General features: G+C 38.7%; 1 protein-coding gene across 2 annotated transcripts; it reads left to right on the forward strand.

Annotated features, from left to right (window-relative positions):
* The first annotated feature begins 756 nt into the window (after nucleotides 1-756).
* On the forward strand, nucleotides 757-23,214 carry LOC129764899 (RNA-binding protein 45). Of its 2 annotated transcripts, none has more exons than XM_055764528.1 (7): nucleotides 757-917; nucleotides 984-1,370; nucleotides 1,439-2,072; nucleotides 2,140-2,307; nucleotides 2,358-2,647; nucleotides 10,852-10,991; nucleotides 21,454-23,214. In XM_055764528.1, the coding sequence occupies exons 2-6, from the start codon at nucleotides 1,071-1,073 to the stop codon at nucleotides 10,924-10,926; spliced, it is 1,467 nt and encodes a 488-aa protein (XP_055620503.1). In that variant the 5' UTR covers nucleotides 757-917; nucleotides 984-1,070; the 3' UTR covers nucleotides 10,927-10,991; nucleotides 21,454-23,214. The 2 variants fall into 2 exon arrangements, with proteins under 2 accessions (XP_055620503.1, XP_055620504.1); XM_055764529.1 differs by having other exon boundaries at nucleotides 2,373-2,647.
* The last annotated feature ends 529 nt before the right edge of the window (nucleotides 23,215-23,743 follow it).

Raw genomic sequence — 23,743 nt, forward strand, 5'->3', positions numbered from 1 at the left:
TAAAACCACTCTTCAGCCATCTTGGAAGTCTACTGTGTTTTGTTTGTAAACAAAACACAATACGCTATTGCCGAAGGTCGCTCGTGATCAGTCTGTCTCTTTCACGCTACAAGCAAATAATTCCCCTTCTACTTTCTTCCGTGCTGTTTTCATATACCGCTCCCCTAACCAACTTAGTGACGAAACGGCCTCACCTAGTACCATAGACCCGTCTTGGCTAAAACCACTCTTCAGCTATCTTGGAAGTCTACTGTGTTTTGTTTGTAAACAAAACACAATACGCTTGTGCAAAAGCTCGCTCGTGATCAGTCTGTCTCTTTCACGCTTCAAGCAAATAATTCTCCTTCTGCTTTCTTCCGTACTGTTTTCATATACCGCTCCCCTAACCAACTTAGTGACGAAACGGCCTCACCTAGTACCATAGACCCGTCTTGCCCTCAGGTATACATTCCCTTCATTCCACCCTTGAGCCCAAATCCTTTCGTTGCTTCATGAACGCCGCCCCTGGTTTACATAAATATTTGCCAAAGCTGCCAAACATAACCCGCGTGTGGCAGAAGTGTTATACGTTTTTATGGTTTTTATTATTATAAGCATGATAAGTTTTGAACTGAAGTTATGAATTCTGTGTTAGTATTCATATGTTCTATCCACAAATAATGAATGCTGGTTACTGATGGAAGAAATCCAGGAATTTATAAACATAGAAGAATGTTTTCAATCTCAACTTTGGCATCACTGTTTGCGGTGAATTTGTTATTAGCTCGTGTGTCATGAATTTTCAACATTCGCTGTTCGTGTCAGGGTTTCGAAAGGTTGAAATTTGTTACGTTCTTCAGGTTGGTGTGATAATCGTAATAAAGTAGATGTAAAATTGTGTTTGCTAGCAGTAATTTCCTGCGTTCCAGTAATTCTGGGTATGAAGAATTAGTGCATTTGTTGTTTGTGTCTATTCGAGTTACAACGCAATCAATTATTTCCAGACGGTGAGTCAAATCTTCAAAGCGAACTTCGCAGCAGCAGCAGCTTATTCGCCTGAAAGCAACCGAGAGCAACATTAAAAAAACAACATGGCTGACCGAAGATCTGGCGGATCGAGCCGGAATAACTTCAACGACGAGAAGAGTCCTGCCGATATTCCACCGATGTCGCGGCTTTTCATTATATGTAGCAAAACGGTGACGGAAGATATTCTGCGTGAGCAGTTTTCCAAATTTGGGGAAATCGAGGAAATATGGATTGTGAAGGACCGCCAGTCGGGAGACGCCAAAGGGGTTGCTTACATAAAGTTCTCGAAAACATCCGAGGCGGCTAAGGCACTGGAGGAAATGAACGGCAAAACGATAGGCGACAATTCGCGTCCAATCAAGGTAACATTAGATAGGCTTTCCTCGTACACATGGATTTATAAGGTAATTCATGCGTTGCAATCCTACAGGTTCTGGTGGCGGCAAATCGACAGCAAGGATCACGTAAGCAAACTGATAATGAAGAAGAGAAGTATCTGCGCCTCTTTGTGTTGATACCTAAAGAGATGAACGAGGAATCGCTGCGCGAAGAGTTCGGTCAGCATGGAACGATCGACAATGTGACTATTATTCGCGATAAGGTGACAAAGGAAGGCAAGGGCTTTGCGTATGTCAAGTTTAGTCGATTCACTCACGCGGCACGTGCATTCGAGGAATGTGATCCCAAATACAAGGCTGTCTTTGCCGAACCCAAACCGCCAAGGAATGCGTCGGTCTCGTCGAATGATAATTTCGGAGGATTCAGTAGTGGAAGTGGATCCAACGGGTTCAACGATGATCGTCGTGGAGGATCGGGAATGGGTAATGCTGGTTCGATGATGAACTTTGGCTCGATGAGTGGCAATGATCGCCGGGGGCCGGGTATTAACAACGATCGAGGTTCAAACTATGGCTTCAACAGCAGTAACTACTCAGGACAGGGTGGTAATGCAAACGAAACCACGCTTACGGTGCTATGCAGTCCATCGTTGAACCAGGATCAGCTGTGGCGATTGTTCGACATCATTCCTGGATTGGATTACTGTCAAATTAATAACGATTTCAGTGAGTAGGCAATTTGGAATATTCGATAGAATGGATGAGCACAATTTGCCTAAATTTTATTCTGCAGATAACCGCAATGTAACGGCTACTGTGGTTTATAACAACGCCCAGTCCGCTATGTATGCCAGAGATAAGATCCACGGCTTGGAGTACCCACCGGGAGAGCGTTTGATCATTCGGCTCGGAAACGAAACGGTTGGCGTTATGACCAACAATGACCCCTTTAATGGTGGCGGTGAGTTTAATATTGCTTCAAATCCATAAAACCATCAATGCTGTTAATAGGCGGAAAATTTACAGATCGGGACGCCTCCTTCTGCAGCGTTCCGCTGCCACAGCCGCTTCCGATGGCTAATCCCAATGCGGACGTTGCCCAGCGATGCTTTATCGTGTGCATACCCAAGGCGCTGCCAACGAGCGTGTTGAAGCAGACCTTCTGTAGGTTCGGAGATTTGATTGATGTGTATTTGTTGCCAAATAAGAACTGTGGATATGCGAAGTTCGCCAGTGAGAAGAGCGCCAAAAAGGCGATGGAAACCCTACACGGAGCGGAAATTTTGAACGTGCGGTTGAAGGTATGCTTGACAACTAGCGAATTCGTTTTCGAACCTGGATTAGTTCCAACCGTTTTCTAGTTTTCGAATGAGGATATTTGCACGTTATATTGACGAAATGATGTTAGATTTACAGATGGCATAGCCAGTAAAATAATGTTTTGTTTTTTGGTTTGAAATTTGTTGAAAAATAAGCATTTTTATTTAAATTTCCCGCTTTCAAGTATTCTTTTTACAAATAAGTGTTGAAATATATTTATTTCCTAGTTAAACGTTGTGTAGCATTTGTTGCTCGTCAAATACTGTAGATCCAGCAGGAATCCTCTAAATAATCAATGATATCAACAAACTTAATGTTATATCGAGTTAATCACCATTATCCACAGCATGAGCCTCTGAAAAATATCAGGAAGTTAGTATTCATAACCTCTATGGATTATCAAACATAAAATTTTCAAAGAGTGTGATGGATTACGTTCTTCGTAGCAAGTAAATCTAAAGATTAACATTCCTATTCGGTATTTCGAACGATTTGATAAAATTCCATTCGAGTTATTTTTGCATTTCGTTCGATCTGTTCCTCTTCTTACATCAAATGGGCGAAACGCTCGAAATAGGGAATGCAAAATTATAACTCGAACAAAATAGAAATCCGTCGGAATACAGAATAGTGCTGTGAGTCTAACCGTCCTTCACCCCTTTTACGTATGGCATGATGTCTTGGTGATTTAATTCATTTATCGTGGACATGCAAAATATGTGAACGGAAAAATCAATGTATTTTGCATTTCCCTGTGAAACTATTGCATCTCTCATGTGTACGTTCTTCTCGAATCGCGAATTTGCTTGATTTGATGAACTTCAGACACTTAGTTTCGATTTTGAAATGCAAATCCAACGCATATTGTTGAATCAATCGACGTTATCGCAGCAAATGGTTATCAACCATTTGCTTAATAATCAAACGGTATGCGTAGAAATTCAGTGAGCAAAAAAGTGAGCATGAAGGCTTATCTTCCAATGCAGTCTTGAATAAACAGCCAAAGCGTTGTGTTCGTACCTGCTTTTGTAGTCTGTGTTAGGAAAACACATTCTTCTTCTTGAATGGCATTAACGTTCCCTGTGAAACTTTTGCCGTCTCAACGTATGCATTAACTAGCGTCATTTATTAATACCTTGTTGAGATTTCTTAAGCCAAATAACACGCCTTCAATGCATTCCGAGGGGCCAGCTCTAGAATACGCGTGACCTCAGTGCAAGTCGAAGGAAATTTCTCTGACGAAAAATCCCCCGGCGAGAACGGGAATCGAACCCGAACACCCGGCATGATAATGTGAGACGCTAACCACACGGCCACGGGTGCACACACATTCCTGAGTGTAAAAAAACATGCAATAACAAAAGTACCCTTGTCTTGCATGAATCAACAACTTCACCTTGTAGGGTAGATAGGGGCAATATGGTTCCCCTAATAACGAAACGTCCTACTTCATGTAGGAACATCTATAAATTATGCCACATATTAGAACCTCACAATTTGAAACCTTATTGATCGATGTAGATTGTATGAATACGTTTTAAAAAAGATTTATGTGGAAAAATTACACTTTTAAAAATGTGTTCCATTTCCATCGATCGAAAACACTATGCGGAGCAATATGACCATGTTTATCGATTCAATAATTTAAGCATGTTTCCGTAGGGGAATAACGTAACGAGTTCATAAATTCAGTTTGCATGTACAAAAAATAATAATGTGATCAAAGTGATTGGACTACAATTTTACGTTGCTCAAATCTGGAACAGAGAATATTTGTGAATCGATAGCATTGGTTCCGTTTATCGCCACCCGTAGAGGAACTGAATTGTGTCCCACACTAGCAACATAAGGTGTCCTGTGGAATAATGGTTATTCCTTCCTCAGCACCCTGCGCTCATCTGCCATTCTCTCCGCATTGCTAGGATTTTGGAATTTTTGGTCTGCACCTGTTGAATAAAGATAATAATTTTTAGTTTACTTGCTGTTCCTATGGAATCAAAGATTACTGGAATCACTGATGTTTTATCGACGTTGCATTGCCTTTTCGGTGGAGTGTTGTCCTCCAGTAAATCGTAGAATTTCCCGACTGCAACGCGATTGAATCATTTAGTCCTAGCAGCGGATGTTGTTTCTGATGTCCGAAGCGAGATTTGTGGGTGACACTTTCGAGAACCAGCCTGCCAATCTATTCCGGCTAATTGATTTTGACAATTGAAAGGGTGAGTAATATGAAGCAGCAAAGGGTCTGCACAACGTAGATAACGTTTAAGTGTTTCTCGCGGGACACAATGCACTAAGGATGCTTGTCACTCTGTCGTACTTCTCTTCGCTGCATCGGTGGCCGCGTTCAAGGTCTGTTACCACTTTTTACAATCGGATGTTCTGATATATTTCCGCACCATGATTCCACATCTAACTATTTCCAACTATGTTTACAAATTTTGACAGCTGTTTTTACAGGTTATGTTGAAAATGGTCCTGGTCATAATGCCCCAAGCAGGTATGCCCATTCCGCCCCGTACATTTACACTCAATAAAAATGAACCGTTCTTTTACATGAAACGGCAAAGCAGCGCAATAAATCTGTGAAAATGTTCAGAAATAATACCAGTACGAATTGATACAAAGAGCAGAGTCATAACTTTCAGCATGGAGCGTACAGAGCTTATTTTGTTGACTTTTTTTTATATGTTTTTCGTGATAATCAGTCAGTGTGATATTTCTCTCAATACCTCTCTCAAATCTCTCTTTATACAACAATTTAGAGATACTTAATAAGAGTATTTCTAACACAATTGTTGGCAAATAAGTGTTTTTTGTGAATAACAAGCCCAAACGAACGGTGGCTCATTTCGCCCCGCCTGGTCATATTGCCCCTACCTACCCTACTTTTTATACTATAGAAGCTCTTGAAAGTTCATTCGCCTCTAGTATCTGAAATGACGATTTTCCCAGGCTCCTCAATTTGGAAATACGTGATAGAGCAACTCATTTCGGTGGCAACAAAAATGCTCCCGAGTTGCATGTATTTGCAATGCCGATTTCCTCAAGCTCCTTGGTTTTGAAGTCTGTGTTGGGGAACACGTATTTTGCTGTTACTTTGGTTGCTCCTTTTGGGCGGCACAACTAGAGGAGCACAAGTCGGGCCAATCAGAACGTGGTAGTTAGGGCATTTATATAACGCTTGACATTTCATAATAATTCAATTGTTTATTTTATGAAAAATAATATTTTATTCATTGTGATAGTTGCGTAGAAATATTTCCTATCGATTGATGCAAACATCATTCCGTTCTATTAAGAGATGCTTGAGTTATAAGAGGTCGATAACTTCCATTTTTTCCTACAGGTTCTTATTCCCCATATATTCCTGTTAGAGTGGTCCCCATGGCCTAGTGATAAGTGTTGCGCTTGTCAAGACTAAAAAATTCTATCGTCTTAGATCGGTTTTTTGGTTCCACTGGTTCAGAGGAACTATCTAGGGTGTGGTGGGATGAACAATTGGCATTGCCAGTCACCAAGAAAAGCCACAAAAACCCGGAAACAGCTCCTCTATGTGAATTTATGCTGCTATAAGCGTCTTTGCCCCGTCCTGGTGGTATTCGGGACGTAAAGCAGCAGTATCACGATGTTCCTCCTGCGAGATAGTGGAGTTGGTCGCATGTCTTGCAAGCCTCACCGCAAATACGTCAAGCAACGAACGATACACAAGAAGATTCGAACCGGACTAATCGACATAGACCCATGCTACAAAAACGGACTAACCATGGGAAACTCGGGACGTGGAATTGCGATCTCTCAATTTCATCGTGTATTCGTGTTCTTTCCGAGCTATTGAAAAACCGCGAGTTTGACATCCTAGCGCTGCAGCAAGTGTGTTGGAGAGGATCTACAGTACGTACGTTACGCGATGGTCATACCATCTACCAGAACTGCGGCAATACAAACGAGCTAGGCACAGCTTTCATTGTGATGGGCAATATGCAGAAGCTTGTAATTGGTTTCAATGCTCAGATCGGTAACCGTCACCTCTAAGAATATGGCCGTTCGCTGTACTTTCTTCCAACACAAATTCTTCCACCACTACACCTGGAGGTCACCACATCAAACAGAATTTCAGATCGACCATGTTCTGATAGACGGTCTGCATTTCTCGGACATAACTGACGTCAGTTAGTCGGACATAACTGACGTCAGCACTAACATCGATTCGGACCACCATCTAGTGATGATTAGAGTCCGCCCAAAACTCTCCGTTATGAGCAACATTTGGAAGAGGACCAAATTAACGAAGCTCCTCTTGAGGACTGTTGGAGCATGATCAAAACAGCCATAAACAACGTAGTGGAGAACATCTTAGGACGGGTGGAATGAAGATAACGATACGAGTGGTTCGATAAAGAGTGTCGACAATGGTTACACGAGAAGTCAGCTACCCGTCAGAACGTGGAACGATATAGACAGAAGCGGAGACAACAAACCCAACTCTTCAGCGGAAAGAAGCGCCGCTAGGAAAAGGAGTGTGAAGAAGTCGAACAGCTGCATCGTTCTCATAAGATGCGAAAGTTCTACCAAACCCAATGCATTTCGAAAAGGCTTCGTGCCACGAGCAGAAATGTGCCGAAATTAGGATGGTAGTATTCTGACGAACGAACGTTAAGTGACCGAAAGATGAAGGCCGCATTTCGATGAATATCTGAAAGGCGTACAGGCAAAGGACTAAGATAACGATGAAAGCGATTACGTTGGTGCTGTAAATAATGAAGATATACTATCCCGTCTGACATACAGGGAATTTGCAATCTCTTTTCAGCGAAGTTTTCCGGTACTTTCTCGAACGAGAATCTGTCTCAAGACCAGCTTTCGAGAGTCACGAGAAGTGTTCCAATACTGAACAGTTCGTTGTTCCGGATCACCGTGAATAATGAAATGCCGAAGTCTGGTTTCAACAAATTGAAATCCTCTAATTCTGTCGGACCAGTCCCAGCATCGGTCGTGAAAAAATACGCAGTAGAGTTATTGTTTCCACTATGCCATTTGTTTAATATTTCTTTGACTAAAGGCATCTTCCCATTGCTTTGGAAGAAAGCTTACATTTCTCCGGTTCATAAGAAAGGCGATAGAAGAAACATCCACAACTACCGAGGAATCTTTGCTCTTAACGTGGTTTCCAAACTATTTGATCTTGTGGTCATCGAATCGATTTTCGCTCACTGTAAGCATTATATATCTATCGATCAGCATGGATTCATGCCGAAGCGATCCTCCTAATCGAATCTTCTATTGTTCACGACATATATTGCTGACGGAATGTTTAGTGGTGTGACCCAAACGGACGCTATTTACACCGACCTATCCGCCGCCTTCGACAAAATACGATATTACAGAGCGCGAATTGGACAAGCTATGCTTCAGCGACAATGTTTTACATTGACTCACATCATACTTGATCGGTCGCTCCCTCACGGTCAAAGTTGACGAGTGCTTCTCCGCAGAATTCTCTGCTACATCAGGAATACCTCAGGGGAGTCATCTCGGCCCTCTGATATTTCTTATTTACTTCAATGGCGTAAATTTAGTGCTGGAGTGCCCTCATCTTCCTTTCGCTGATGATATGAAGTGATCCGGAGAAATCATTGCCCGTATTTCTATGAAGATAAAGATGAGAACAGCGTTACTATCAATGGTGATCCCTATTGTGAAATGATATCTAGCTTTTTATTGCCCAAAATACAGTAGAACATGTAGGCGATCTGTTTATCTATGGCTTTCTAACAGCACGTAGTTATTGTCGTTGTGGCAGCACTGCTTGCCGCCTTTTTTCTTTTGTTCCGCAATCTTCATCATTCCGAAACCCTTCGAAAAACGTGTGTTCTTTCATTTTATACTTTAAATAAAAGCTAATAAACGTACGTAATTCGCGGAGTGTACTGTTTTATTGACCCACAAACAACAGAACCCCGATTATCCGCGGAATAGAGTGACGATGCCACCGCGTACAACTTAAATCGCGGATAAGGCAATAAAGGGTTAAAAATGAGGTACAAACGCGTAAAAATATTGTTCAGCATAAAAACTATGTTTCGTCAACACAGAAACTAACCATCTGTAAGGTCGTGCACATCAGTCATCAGGTAATGTGAAAGCCATGACCAAAACAAAAGAGCCAAGACCCTGCCACCCACTGAAAAATTTCGGGAAGGTCTACAGAATTACTAGGGAATCCGCTTTCGCGGATAATCGAGGTTCTATTGTAGTTGAAAATAAAGGTGCCACTCAGTACACGAAACTTTAAATTATTGCGCAATAAGTTTGGTGAGCAATTCATCTCCCGTTTTGGAGCGGTGAATTGCCCGCATAGAGCGTGAGGGTTGACGTCGTTGGACTGTTTTTATGGGGGTAGCTTCATCTACAAAATTTCCTGTGCTTTTCTGTGAATTAAAATCCCAACGCCTCAAAAATCACCCTTTATTATTATATCCTTTAATTTAGGATTCTTGAATCGGTCAATTTAATTTTTTTCTTAGAACGAATACAAAGACTCTATAACAAAATTTGATTGGATGGGGTGACACTAAAAGCAATAAATGTTTTTGCGGCGGTTAGACACTCCACCCCCCTCTCTAAGGGGGAGCTGTCATACAAATGAAACCCAAATTTTTGCATAACTCGAGAACTAATCAAGCAATATGAGCCATATTTGGCATGTGGAGGTTTTAGGGGGCATGAAACGTTTCTATGCTGGTTCGCCCTCTCTAAGGACATGGAGGCTGCCATACAAATAAAACACAAACTTCTGCAACTGCAACTCGAGCACTTATCAAGCAAATGGAGCCAAAATTGTGAGGGGTTTTGGGTACGAGAAATGTTTCTATGATGGTATGACACCCCTTCCTCCTCTGGAAAGTAGAGGGGGTCCCATAAAAATAATGCACATATTTCAACCATACATGACAATTGGAAAATTTTGGAAAACTCTAAAAGAAAATGGTAAAATTCGAAAAAATTCAAATCGCATGTGTTCTACAATTACAGATTGACAAGCGTTGTTAGTCCTTTTGATGTTCGCAGTAAGAAATTGATTTGATTTTAATGTGATAAAACGCAATAAATATTCTATATTGTCTTCTATCTATATAAATAAAAATGGATCGCCGAATGTGTTGAAAAGAGCAAAACTCGAGGAAGGAATTGTCCGATTTAGGGCTGTCTCCATTCTATCATATTTTCTGTATTAAACATTTATTCCATGTATCGGAGAAACATGTTATTTGCAAGTGGATGAAAAATCTTGCACGAGAATTGTGTCTGAAAATAATCTGATATAATGTCGAGTTTTGATAGATGTACTGAAATTTTATAGAAAAAAAAAATATAGGGTGGATAAGATCTACCAATGAACAGTTCTGCGATTGGACCCATGAACGTACGCTCAGTAAGAAAACGTGGATGTGATAACGAAAAATAAATTTTGAGCGGGACGAAGTTTGCCGGGTCAGCTAGTACATATATAGAATAATTATCAGTTTTCGTTTAATATATTTTCCTAATTTGCGAAAAACGTTTTACCATCACATAAAAAAACAATTCGATACGTAAATGTAAATTTTCATTCATAATTTTTATATTAAAAACATTTTTATTCCACCTGTTACGGCCCAAGCCGAACGCATAAAAAAGGAACACAATTTATGTTATTCATGTCACTTTATTGAACACAAACAATTACGATTCACACTTAATTTATAATTAAAAACACTAAACTTAGAACACTATGAAAATCAGCCTGAGTTCAAACCTGTAAAAAGAGAATAACTAGCGCAGCTATATAGCAGCTTATTTATCGTCTCTTACCTTTTCATCGGGAACAAAACCTAGATAAACATTTGTACCACACAACACTAGCTTTGTGGGTCAATAAAACACAAAACAACGATCACAATATACAAAACAATAACAATCGAATGGTAATAGAATAGGCACGGGTGGAAACGAATCCGCTATACAGAACTCCATTGTTTATTAACTTGACATTTCAGTATATTTGTATTGGCGAACCCGATTGCTAACCCGAGAAACATCTCAGTGCGTTAGGCTTTAGCTATACAAAAATTAATTCGTTATATGAGACACAGTATGAATAGAAAAGTGTTTTGATGTATGCTTCCAATCTTTTCACCCACAGGTTTTGGAAGCTGAGGAACCCAGCAACGACCGAAGGAAGCGTATGCGCCATGAAGAGCGCATGGATAATGAGTGAACGAATGTTCTGTGGTGCTATTAGGAATTCCAGCCGATATTTGTACATGCCACCCGACGAAAAAGGTAAATTTCCGAGCTGCCCAGCTGATGCATAACATAGGTTTGGTTGTCTCGTCCCTCTTGTGTAGGTTTCGTTCCCTAGGAGGAGACCTGGTGGGACAGTCGTGGAAATAGCTCACACGATGCGTGTGTGAATCCTGGAGCGATACATTGAACAAAAAGGACCACGCAGTGCGCGAGAAAGTTAGCCGTTTTTCGGAAATGCTCCCGTGACAGTCGCGTAAAGCCGTGATCGGCTGGCAATTAAACTGCAGATTTGCACTTTTTTTTTGTTAAGTTACAGCCACATTTTATGTTTGAAACCTCGCTTCCGTTTTCGCAATTTTTTCTATCATAATTCTGGCTCTTTATCAGCGGATCATCAAAATGATGCTTTCCGCCTACAAAACGCTTAACTGTTTTTTTTTTACATTAACTTCACTGGAAACGAGAGTGTTATATTTTGCTTCATCAGTTTCCTTTTTAATGTGATTTTTTTTTTTTTATTTTGCAACGGAAGAAAATCGCAAGATAACGATCGTCTGTAGTTAGCAATCGGAAAGATTTTTCTGTTTCGTAGAAGAACCACGCAATTTTTGGCATATTTGTCAACATATTTGAGCATTTGAATTTTCATCGGTATGAGCACTATTTCGAGAAAAACGCATTTGAACAAGAGTAAGATTTTCCAAAACTGTTCGCTCGCTCGAGAAACGGCCTATAATGATAGACACAAAAACGACGCATGTACTTAATTGAGTGATGTCATTTTTGATTGCTTGATTGTTTTTATTATAGAGGTTTCCAAATCAAAAGTCCATTCGCCTCTTTTCTTGAAGCATTACTGTTACGCTATTCAAAGTATGTTCCATCGGATGCAACACTAGCCTATCTTTCAGACAATAGACGGTTTTAGCGCTGGAACAATCTGGTTATTAAGCCAATGTTTGATTACTTCATTAGATCGGAACAACTTTTCAGAAAGGGTCGAAGGCATAGACCGGAACAAAGAAAAATCTGAAGAATTGTCCGGGGAATATGGTGGGTGAGGTAGAATCTCCCATCTAACTCTTCCTAGGTAATTCGTAATAAATTCATGAACATGTGGTCCTGCGCTGTCACGTTGAAAAATGATCTATCGTGTCTGTTTTCTCATTCTGGTCGTTTTTCCTTCATTGCTCTGTTCAAACGTATTACCCCTTTGAGGTCGGAATAATTCATGTGCTATCTTTGGAAATAGTCTTCAAAATGCAGTTCAGGTGTTCGCTTGTATCACAAAAATAATTAGTTTGACGTCTTCCGCCTTTTATCTTTCTGCTTGAACATACAGAAGAAATGTTTTCCGCAATACATGTTTTCCATTGAGTGTTTCCTTAAGCATGGGTAACAACTTTTGTTTATACTGAGTATCGTTATGTGTTATTCATAGGAGCACCTTTTGGATTAGTGAACAGATTCACTAGACATTAAAATTTTTTTAGAAAAAGTGCGAACTGATATATGGTTGCATAAAATACAATATTAGTATACTTTCTTGCTGTGGTGGCTGAAATCAGACAAACGACCGCAAAGGGTTAATTGTAGTCGGTATCGTTCACCAATGATAATTTCAGACGGTAGTAGCTTCCGATTGTGTGTTTTGACATTTTTCGGTGACATTTCATGTTGTTCATCATCCAAATCAAATTCATTATTCTGAATCGTTCAAATTACCTTTTCCCGCAAATCTCGTTTTTCCGGTACGAAATTCGACATTTCCGATGCGATAAAAATATTGGTTGTTTGTTTATCTTTAATCAAATGATTCGCTGAAGTAATGTGTTGTGTTGCTTTCGAAATAATGACATTCGTCATATAATATAAACACTTAAGGTGAAGGTGGAAGCTAGCCTTTGTAGTAGTATAGGTAAAACCACGTGTAAAAATGGGGTAATAGTGTTTGTGAGAGAAGAGCAAAGCACATGTAAATAGATCAATTCACTTATCAGACTGTGTGGCGCTTCATTGACACGAGTCTTTGAATACATTTGAAAAAAAAATAACAATTCAATACTGAAGTTAAATGTATGAACGATATGTTCCGATGAACCATGCCAATTTCAAACATAAATATATAGAAGGGGTATTTTTGCATATGAAGTAAAATTCTGATTATACGCGAGCGTAACATGTGCAAATTTATAACTCATGCGAATTGGGGCTCTTTTGATATTAACAAGTTCTACCGCATAGTAACTCGATGCTGATAATTCCTCAATATTTTCCTTCGTTGGTCGTATTGTTTTCAAATATTCACGTTGGAGAACCTTAACCCTTCTCTTCGTTGGCTGAGACATTTTGATTGAATGTAATACTTTTCCGTTTATTGTTTTTGAAAGCATAGGCAGCCGTGGCAGTGTTCCGAGCTCTGCAATACAATTTTCTTACCCAATATTAAAGTTGCTAAAACTTACATTATAGACCCATTAAACGTAAAAATAATGATTGTATTGATATCAACACTATTTTATTCTATTGATTTTCATGACATGAAAGGCTATGACTCAGGAATAACATTTTATTGAGTGGTTTTCATAGCTGTTTCGATGATGTTGTCTGGCATCAGTGTCGAAAAAATAACGATGTTTTCACCAATACAAACAAAACCATTGCCGAAGATTGAAAAATGAAAATTTAACTTTCAGAGCACTTGCTCGATTTTTCCGACGTTTTTCACTATACAGTGCGACAGCAGATGAAAATTTAATATCTTGTGAGTAATCGATTAGATTTTGGTTGATATTACTTCATGGGAAGTGTGCGAAAACGATCATTTTCTTCACATAGTTTCGCGCAATTATTGATTTTCGGGCGAGGGGTGAGGGACGGAGATGAAAGAAATGAGCGCCATTGTGGCAGCCATTTGTGGCTAGCTTCCACCTTCACCTTAAAGTCATACTTGTGAATCTAAAGGCGCGTCCACATTATGCCGAATGATGCCGATCGGCCTGTACCAGGCGGCATATTCGGTTCGTTATGTAATGTGGACGCCCCATCGGGCGCACGAAACCGAAGTCCCTTCGGATGCATGAATCCGTTACGAACACACGAAGCACAATGTCGTCAACACTAATTTACTTCGTTTTGTTTTGGTTCGACTTTCTCGAACCGGACCCACTTTTTTCGGGTTGGGTTCGGTTTGATTCGAGTCGGTTTTCGGCACGTCGGAAAGCCCGGGCGGTACGTCCACATTTAGTCGGCTTTACCGGGCGGCCAAGGCTGATTGGCGTAATGTGGACGCGTCTCAATGATCTTCTGCCAAATCAATTCACCAGTAGCTTGATTCAATGTTCTGAGTCAAAGAACAATTTCAAAACGCAAGCACCTGAAAATACCCATTTTTCGCCAAAAGAAATACAACTATCAATATGTAAACTGTTGTCCGTTTGAGTTGTGCTTAGAAGTTTGGAAATATTCTTCTAACACTTGCTTCTTTCCCATCGATGATTTCGGATAATGAAACAATATTTATTTTATTTATTTATTTATTCGTCTTCGATTTAACGTACAGACTACTAATTACTCCTAAAAATCTTAATTCTATTTTTAAACACGCATCGACTGATTTCATAGTCAAAACAGTCATTAATATCGTTAAAAGCACGGAGAGCTGTGTCGAAAGGGTTAAAGTAACCGTAACCGGTCCGGTGTGCGGGGACAGCGACAATTTGTGAGTTCCTCAGTTGTCGTGGGGGCACGTATAGAGGAATGTCCTGCAAGAGTTGAGGACAGTCAATGTTGCCACGTAGAATGTCAAAGACCATTAGTTGCTGAATTGGTCTGCGCCTGGCATTTAATGTTTCCCTTTTGATTAACATGCAGCGGGCAGGGTAATCAGGCAGATTTGACGAGTCATTCCATGGTAGGTTTCGTAAAGCGAATCGAATAAAGCGCTTCTGTATTCTTTCAATTCTGACGACCATGGATACGTGATAAGGTGCCCAAACTGGGGCCGCGTATTCTAAACCACTACGAATTAGGCTGCAGAATAATGCTTTCTGTGCGTAGATGTCGGTAAATTGCCAAGTGAAGCGTCGAATGAAACCAAGAATAGTAGAGGCTTTGGCTGTGATGAGTGCGACGTGTTCATTAAATCTAATCTTGGAGTCAAACGTGACACCAAGATCACAAATCGAGGTAACGCGCTCTAGTGGAGAAGATCCGATAGCGTATTGATGTTCGATGATGGTGTTTCTTCGGGAAAATGAAATCACCTTGTATTTGTTAATATTGACGCTCATACCGTTTTCATTGCACCACAGTAGCAGTTCGTCGATGTCTTTTTGTAGAGCGAGGCAGTCGAGTGCAGTCATAATAACGCGGAAAATCTTCAGGTCGTCAGCAAACATTTGTTTAAAAGATGACAAACGGGGACACAAGTCATTGACGAAAAGAACAAACAACAGCGGTCCAAGCACGCTTCCTTGTGGTACTCCAGATGTGATTTTGAAAGTTGAAGAACGCGTGAAGTTAATCGATACGGAGAACTGACGGTCTATTAAGTAAGATAAAATCCACTCAACCAGCCAAGTTGGAAATCCCATGGCTTTTAATTTTCCGATCGCATATTGGTGTGGCACGGTGTCGATTGCTTTCGAAAAATCAACGTAGATGGAATCGATCTGCCTACGGGATTCGATCTCACGGAACAACGTATTGGTGTAGCACATCAGATTTGTGGTAGTAGATCGGTGCTGGACGAACCCGTGTTGAAACTCAGATATTACAGGATGAACCAAGTTGTAAAGGGCGTTGCATATGCATATTGTACGATAACATTTTACATCAAATCGAACGAATTCTGCTTTTTGTTGTGTGTTGTGATTCATGCAACGAATAATTTCATGTTCTGTATATTCAACCGCATTGTTGTCGTAGAAATACGCTGTAATTCAATTGAAGTCGCTTGTTTGTAACTTCGGATATTATTTTATAATGCCACGAAATTTTTGAAATAACTGTTTAGTAGCATGGTTTGGTGGACCTGAAATGTTTTTTTTATTGTAGAATCAGTTGACAATAATTGATACATGATTCATCCTTGTCCTCGCAGAACAACACACTAGCTGATCGTATGTTGCAATTTGTTTCATGTCAATGCATTGAAAATTTACCTCGAATGTTATTCCGGTGGCCTTTTTCGCAATTGACATACACTCGGCTACAGTCGATGATATACTTGTTGCACCAGCACCATTATTCCACATCTCATAACTACATTAATCTATCTTTGGCACCGCATGGAAACAACAATGGCTATACTTGCAAGTATCAAATATCATGCTACATGTTATTTAGTATTGCCACAGTGGAAAAGAAGCGCTTCTGTTAATAGTACTGGCCTCGTTGAATTGTTGAATTGTTGAATGAGAAAGTAATGTTCGAGATAAGCGCAGCCATCATCCTTAGTGGAGAAAGTTTTGCTACTCGCAAGCGAAACCAAATCACATCCAAAATTCCAGAACGATATTTACTTTCTTGGTGACTAAAATAACGAAATAAACTCTTTCTGTTAATCTCAATAAACTCGAAAGAGTAGCATTGTCTTATTATTATCAAGATTAGCGCAAATGCAATCCTGGTTGAAAGCAGTTTTGCAACTGACACGCGAACCCAAATAACTCATAACATTCCAGCACGACATGCATGATTGTCTAGTTTGGTACTCTACAAATAATTATTTGGTGCACAACCTTAACGCCTGCTTCGCCATAGCGTAAGTTCAATGCTTTGATGCAATGTCAATAGCACCAGCAAAGCCCTTATGACGACGGAAAACGAAACACTTGGAGTAATGAAAAAGACAGAATATTTAGTGAAATATTTCCCTCCCACTATCTCCTCTCCTTGTTTATACTCATCATCAGTTCTTCATAATTTGCACCGCCACACAATCGTCCATTATTAAGGGAAAAAACATGCCAATTATTCGTCAGCTGTTCGAATGAATTTTCGAACTTTTCGGATGGTAATCCATCATTTTCTGCACAGTAGTTGGTAACCGTATTTGCTATTTTGTTCCATCAATTTTCTATTTGAGCTAGTTTTTTTTTGGTTCTGCTACATTTATTCAGTTTGCCTTTGATAATTGTCCAATATCTCTCGATGGGACGAAAGTTCGGACAATTTGGTGGATTGGAATTTTTTTTCAATGAAATCGATCTTGTTCTCCTTATACCACTTGACGACATTCCGGTTGTAATGGCAGCTTGCCAAGCCAGGCCAATACTTCACCGGACCTTTGTGTAACGTAGATTCCGGTTTGTATGAATGCTAAAATCCTGTTCTAAAGACACTCCTCCTTGTAAACTTTTCCATTCATTGTTGCCCCATTGGTGATGAGAACCTTTGTATTTTCTCCAAAACTATAGATCCCTTGCCGTATCATCAACATACGGACGAATTTATCTGCGTAAACAAATTTGAACCTATCCGCAACACCCTCTGACCGGCTATTTATCCTAAATTCATTTTTAAGTATGTTTCATCGTCCATCAAAATGCATCCTTTGTACTTGGTCAACACTTGCTCGTACAGCTTCCTTGCACGGGTTTTAGCAATCAGGTTTTGTTTCAGAGTCCCGTTGGGGTGTTTGCTGGCATGATACGATCGCAAGTTTTCTCGCATACAAATTCGCCGATCTGTACTCTGGCTCGCCGTGAACTTTTTCGAAAAATTCCACAAGGAGAGCTCAATTTTAGGAATTTCGCGATCTCTCCACCTGACCAAGTCGAGTTCTAAACGTGAGTGTGCAGAATTTTTCCCGCATTTCGCGTTCCATCGTCGATAACTTTTGCATGCGTTTGTATGCTTCAATCTTGATGAAATTTTCACTACTGAAAAAAACAAACCATGTGGATCAATACGCTGTCTATAGTTTCTAGATGTGACAGCTAGGGGCGCTGCAGTGAAGATAAATAAGCGACAAATTTCTAACTGAAACATATTATTCCAATGTGGATTTTAACAAATGCAGACAAGGAACAATGCATGGATCGAGACTATTTGAAATGATATGTGCGAGTGACCTTCACACAAAAAAAAAGTTCGATTTTTCAACTTTTTTCAAATGTAACTACTTTGCTCCCACAGTTTTCACAGCACAGTTTTCTGGTATTAAACTCGACATGTTTAGCACTGCACCAAGGCTTTTTATGCGGTTTTACGAGGGTTTTTACACGGATCTTCGAACCAACGCGTGTTTTCAAATTAACGCGATTTTTGACGTAGGATTGCGTCTTTCATTTCTGTACCGGTGTGTAAGTTCAAAATTTCGAAAACGAGAGGTGGGTAGTGTTTGCGCTGAGTATTTCCGAGGAGGGATCGGTTACTGCTTTGACCGTTAATAATTCGTTTCCTGCTCAACGAAGTGATGTCGTTCAATTGGACTAACAGCATCTAATACGATATGTAGAGCATATAGGAAATAATTTTTTCGAGTATTCCTTCACTTTTGCAATTTTTCTCGATATTAAATACATAATTTTATTCATTTTCACTGCAATGAATTGTTATGGAATGCCCAAAATGATTGATGCAAAACTCCCGTAAATCTATCGGAAAATGACTGAGCAATAATTGTGAGTACAAAAGGAAGCTTGTATCTTCAATCTTCAAAACGAGGTATTTTCGCTTGGATAACGGTTGACATTTTTCAATTGTTCGATAGTTAGTTTCATGACATATATTATCTCATTCAATTGAAATAATTGTTATAGAGTGCCGAAATCGATTGATGCAAAAATCTCATCAATACATCATGCAACGGGGGTTTTCCTCTGAATTTTAAATAGATTAAAGGGGTATTCTAGTGTAGATACATGAATTTCAGAGGTTTTTTCGAGCTCCTTAAAAATAAAACAAAGGATATTTTTACTATCCATTATATCATTATTTTTTCATCTATCTTTTAATAATAGAACAAAAATTGAACGGAGAAAAAATATTCATAATGCCATGGCGTACACGATTCCAGCTCTTATGGTTATCTGAAACAAAAAATCGAACAGATTCTGAATCAGTAAAGATACCGCTATAGCATGAACCTCGGACAAGTTAAAAACATCTTTTTTGACAAAATGGCGGTCGCTTGAAAAACAAAATGCGGTTTAAAACGTTTTTTCTCACGTTTAAATAGTAAAATTTTAAAAAAAATTTCTCAGTTCATGCATATGATAGGGAGATGCATATGGATTGTATCCATATAAATTCTATATTTATTTATTTATTTATTGTCGTCAATCAAAATTGTAAACCGATATAGTCTTAATACTACTTAAAACTACTTACTTAAAACCAAAAAAAAAAAAAACTAAAGAGAGCTGGCTGGATAATTTATCCGTTTAATTTAGAAGAGGATTTTAACAAGTTACATAATCAAAAAAAAAATTTGTTTCATTTATTTATTTATTTCGTCAAACCAGCGTAGACGAAATATGCTGCCCAAATATTACAGTGAAATTTAACTATATTAACCTTGACATGGTTACATCAATTATTTCACTGTGTTCGTTACAGAGGCTCATCATACGATTAATAGAACTATATTTGGCATAATTCGTTCTTCGGTAATCTATGTAGAAAATGTTAGGGTTTCTCAGGTGTCTAATCGGTGCGTAAAAATTTAGGTTTCCTAATATTTGTTCTGAGTCCACTCGTTGTGATATGATATCAATAATAAACAGAATCATGGCTGAGTTCCGACGTTCTTTTAGGCTTTTAATATTGATTAGCATAGAGCGTGCTTCATATGGAGGGAGATGATATGAAGACCAGCCTAGTTTACGAAGTGCAAATAATGAAAATTGTTTTTGTACAGATTCAATGTTGTCCTCGTGTGAAGTTATATAGGGGGACCATACAATACTACAGTATTCGAGAATTGATCTGACATATGTGATATACAATGACTTTATTGTGTACGGATCGTGGAAATGGTAACTAAAGCGTTTGATGAACTTCTTCTTCTTGAATGGCGTTAACGGTCCATGTGGAACTTTTGCCGTCTCAACGTATGCATTAACTAGCGTCATTTATAAATACTTAGTTGAGATTTCCTGAGACGCCTTGAATGTATTCCGAGGGGCAAGCTCTAGAGAATACGCGTGACCACAGTGCAAGTCGAAGAAAATTTCTCTGACGAAAAATCCCCCGGCGAGAACGGGAATCGAACCCAACACCCGGCATGATAATGCGAGACGCTAACCACTCGGCCACGGGATGATTGTATTATAATGATCAACGAAGGTTAGTTTCGAATCTAAGACCACGCCTAAGTCTCTTACTCGTTGACATCTATTGATGGGTTGATTTCCCAGCTTAACACCATTGTTCAAGTGTGTTCTACTTCTTGTAAAAGTCATCAAAGTGCATTTCCTAACATTGAGCTGTAATAAACTCATAGTGCACCATTTTTAAAATATGTCAACTTCATTTTTGAATTTTTGAGTCTTCTTCATTCTTTATTTCCATATACAGCTTCATATCATCTGCATAGATAAGAACTTAACACTGTTAAGAGAAACGCAAACGTCATTAACAAATAAAATGAACAAAAGCGGTCCCAAATGAGAGCCTTGAGGAACTCCGGATGTAACAAATATTGGTTTTGAAATTTTCCCATTAAATTTTACCATTGTAATGATTTCGAACGAAATGGAAATCCGTCGGAATACAGAATAGGGCTGCTAATTCAAAATGGTATATGAAATCGCATGTTTGCATTTTTATGATTTTCAATACTCAAACTATATATATATTATCACATGCGATTTAGCACATACGTAGTTTTACGAACGTTCAGACAAATATCATATTTTACTATCCTTTGGACTTTTTTAATATCTTTGATAATTTTTTTGTGGAAAAAGTCACGTGTTTACATACGGAATAAAACGAATAAATCGGGATGCACGTTTACGTTTGTAAGGTCCACAATGTACGTTGTTCTTTATTTGGCGACTTTACGTTTCTACATAATGCACAATTCTGTTGGTATTTGTTGTGAAATCAACATTTCGATGCCAAACCATACGACTCTGTATTTTGAAAACCAATTTATCTGTAATTTTGAGTATAATTCCCGGCGATCTAGTATCTAATTCATGTTCTTTAAAATTATACCAGACCTGTATTATTGTGTATTTTATTAAACCCCGAATTCTGACAATTCTATCTACACATTATACTACACCGATTTGATGCAATCTGAGTTACGTATTTTCGTCGTATATGCCGAGTTTCATTTGAATCATATCCAAAAATCTTCGCTATCTACGCATCGGAACAAAGTTTTGTTTTCTATCACATTTTCTTTCAGCAGTTTTCCTTTACAAAATCACCAACATATCCTAAAATACATTTTAAAGATGCTCCATTTTTTCCTATTACCATAAGCTTCAGTTTATTGTTAAATCCAGCAACGAAAATAACAAATTTATTTTTGCAGAACTATTTTACTACTTTACGCTTGAGACGAACGAACAAAACCTACTACAGAAAACAGTACCCCCAAAAAATACAAGAAAAACAAACAAAAAAACCAAGTACCTAGCCCCGAATCATTTCTGAATCCAACCTCAGAAAGACCGCTCGGACTGTGCAAACGATAAGACTCTTTGCCTTCATCTCATCGATCGATACTAACGCCTGGACCTGTACACATTGAACGTTCTGTTAAAATCAACTATGCACCAAAACCAACCAAAACAACATCGTTCGATGACTTCCAGACTTTCTATATCAACTTTCGGGACGAAGAAAATAGAAAAACAAATAAAACAACAACAACACGGAATGTACTTTCCCGACAAGACTGGAAGCAAACTGTGTCTCCAGATGAAGTGACGACCAACGGGACTGGAATTGTTTGTAACGCTAGGATCGCAGAATAACGCTAGAACTACTAGGAACTAAGTTCACGCCCTAGAACTAAGGCTTACTTTTGTTTTGTTTTATGTTGTGTAGTTCCGAAACGGCTGGAGAACACCCACTCAATGGCTGAATCCTACCGATCATTTGTTTTTTTTTAGCAAACTGACGACACAATCTACGCTCGTTGTGTATTTTGGCTACCATTTCGTCTACTACTGAATTGTTTGTACAAAAATTAGATGACTCAAATATTGTTCATGAGATATTGAACATTTTCCGGTGTTTGCCAAATATAGACTCCATTTACATGTTCACACTCTCATAGAAGATGATACCTCTGGGGATCGCGAGAAGACCAAGTTTTTGTCTGCGCTGTGCAATTGTAGAGACGACATAAAAACGTTGACAGTGGAAACTATAGAAGTACATTCACAGCATATAAAACAATCAATCAAACAACATACACACATTATTGTTCGTAATTTTCACATTTTCCCACATCTATACATCATTTAGTACTATTAGTGGACAGTTATCGTGTCAGAGAGTATATATTTAACGCGTGAAACAAATTTATTTTATATCCATCTAAGAATCGATTTTATACATATTTGTGGTGTCGAAGATTTCCAAGTTTTGTGTATATTTTTACCGCAAATGTTATGCTTTCTTTCTGTAGGGTTATTTTAATTTCTTCAAACAGAATAGGTAGTATTATGGGGAACAAACCGCAACGGTTTCCCTCAATTCGAACAATCCTTAGTGGTAAGCGTGGTGGAGATAGTCCTGGTTTGTGTTCGTTCCTTGCGATTCTAAGAGAAGAAAATGTATTCCAAAATGCTTTATTTCAATCAGTATACACGAAATAATGGTACTAAAGGAAGAGAAGAAGAATGGGTATAAGGTTACCTGTATATTTTAAAAGGATATTTCATCATATTTCATAGTGTTTATAGAAAGTTATTCCGCTTTTGTGTTTGTTTTTTACTCTATACTGATTTCATTTCTAATTTCATACTGAACAATAAATCATGGTCCAATACAATAATCAACTCAATCATGATCTTGTATGTTAAACATAACACATAAATAATATACAACATTTCCTACTGGTAGAAAGTGCATAATCAAAACACCATTTGTCACCGTTTAGGCCACAAAAAAAATGAAGAAAACAAATATTTTTGAGGAAAAGTTTCCACGCAATGGTATTTACTGAAATACAAATTTTGATCTATGCGAAAGTGTATTATTACATAGCTATATCTTCATAAGGTAAGAATGTAACCGAGGCTTCAGAAATATAAATCGTTGCCTATTTCTTTTCAGAATAAAATATATACGTTTTGTTACTAAACAATAGACTTTTAAAGAAAGCCGTTCAAAATACAACTTCAAGTATAGCTATGAAGAAATGTTTTTGTGTATCTTCCACATGATATTGATTTTTGGACAACGTATAAAAAAATATATATTTTTGAATATAAACAATCCGAATCGAAACGCCCGATCGACTGTTGAATCACAACAGTCTCATGGAAAAGTAACAACTGGCTTATCGGAGGTCATCGCTGGTGGCCTTATGCAGATTATCACCTCCATGTCAGCTACCTTACTTTAGTGCCGAACAGAAAATAGACAAATAAGGTGTTAGGAACTTGATTCCTAAAGGCTCAAAGAGTGTCTCCGTAGTCATAACGATTGCGTGTCTGCTTATTAACGACCGTGGATTCAATTCCAGAACTTTCCATTAATTGATCTTTTTTTTATCCCATTTATTTTATTTAAGGCTCATTAACATTTTAGATGTAACAGAGCCGAATTTTAATCGTGTACATGTCACATGGTTATCATATATCTATAAT

Source organism: Toxorhynchites rutilus, chromosome 2 (assembly GCF_029784135.1).
Source record: "Toxorhynchites rutilus septentrionalis strain SRP chromosome 2, ASM2978413v1, whole genome shotgun sequence".
NCBI lineage: Eukaryota > Metazoa > Arthropoda > Insecta > Diptera > Culicidae > Toxorhynchites > Toxorhynchites rutilus.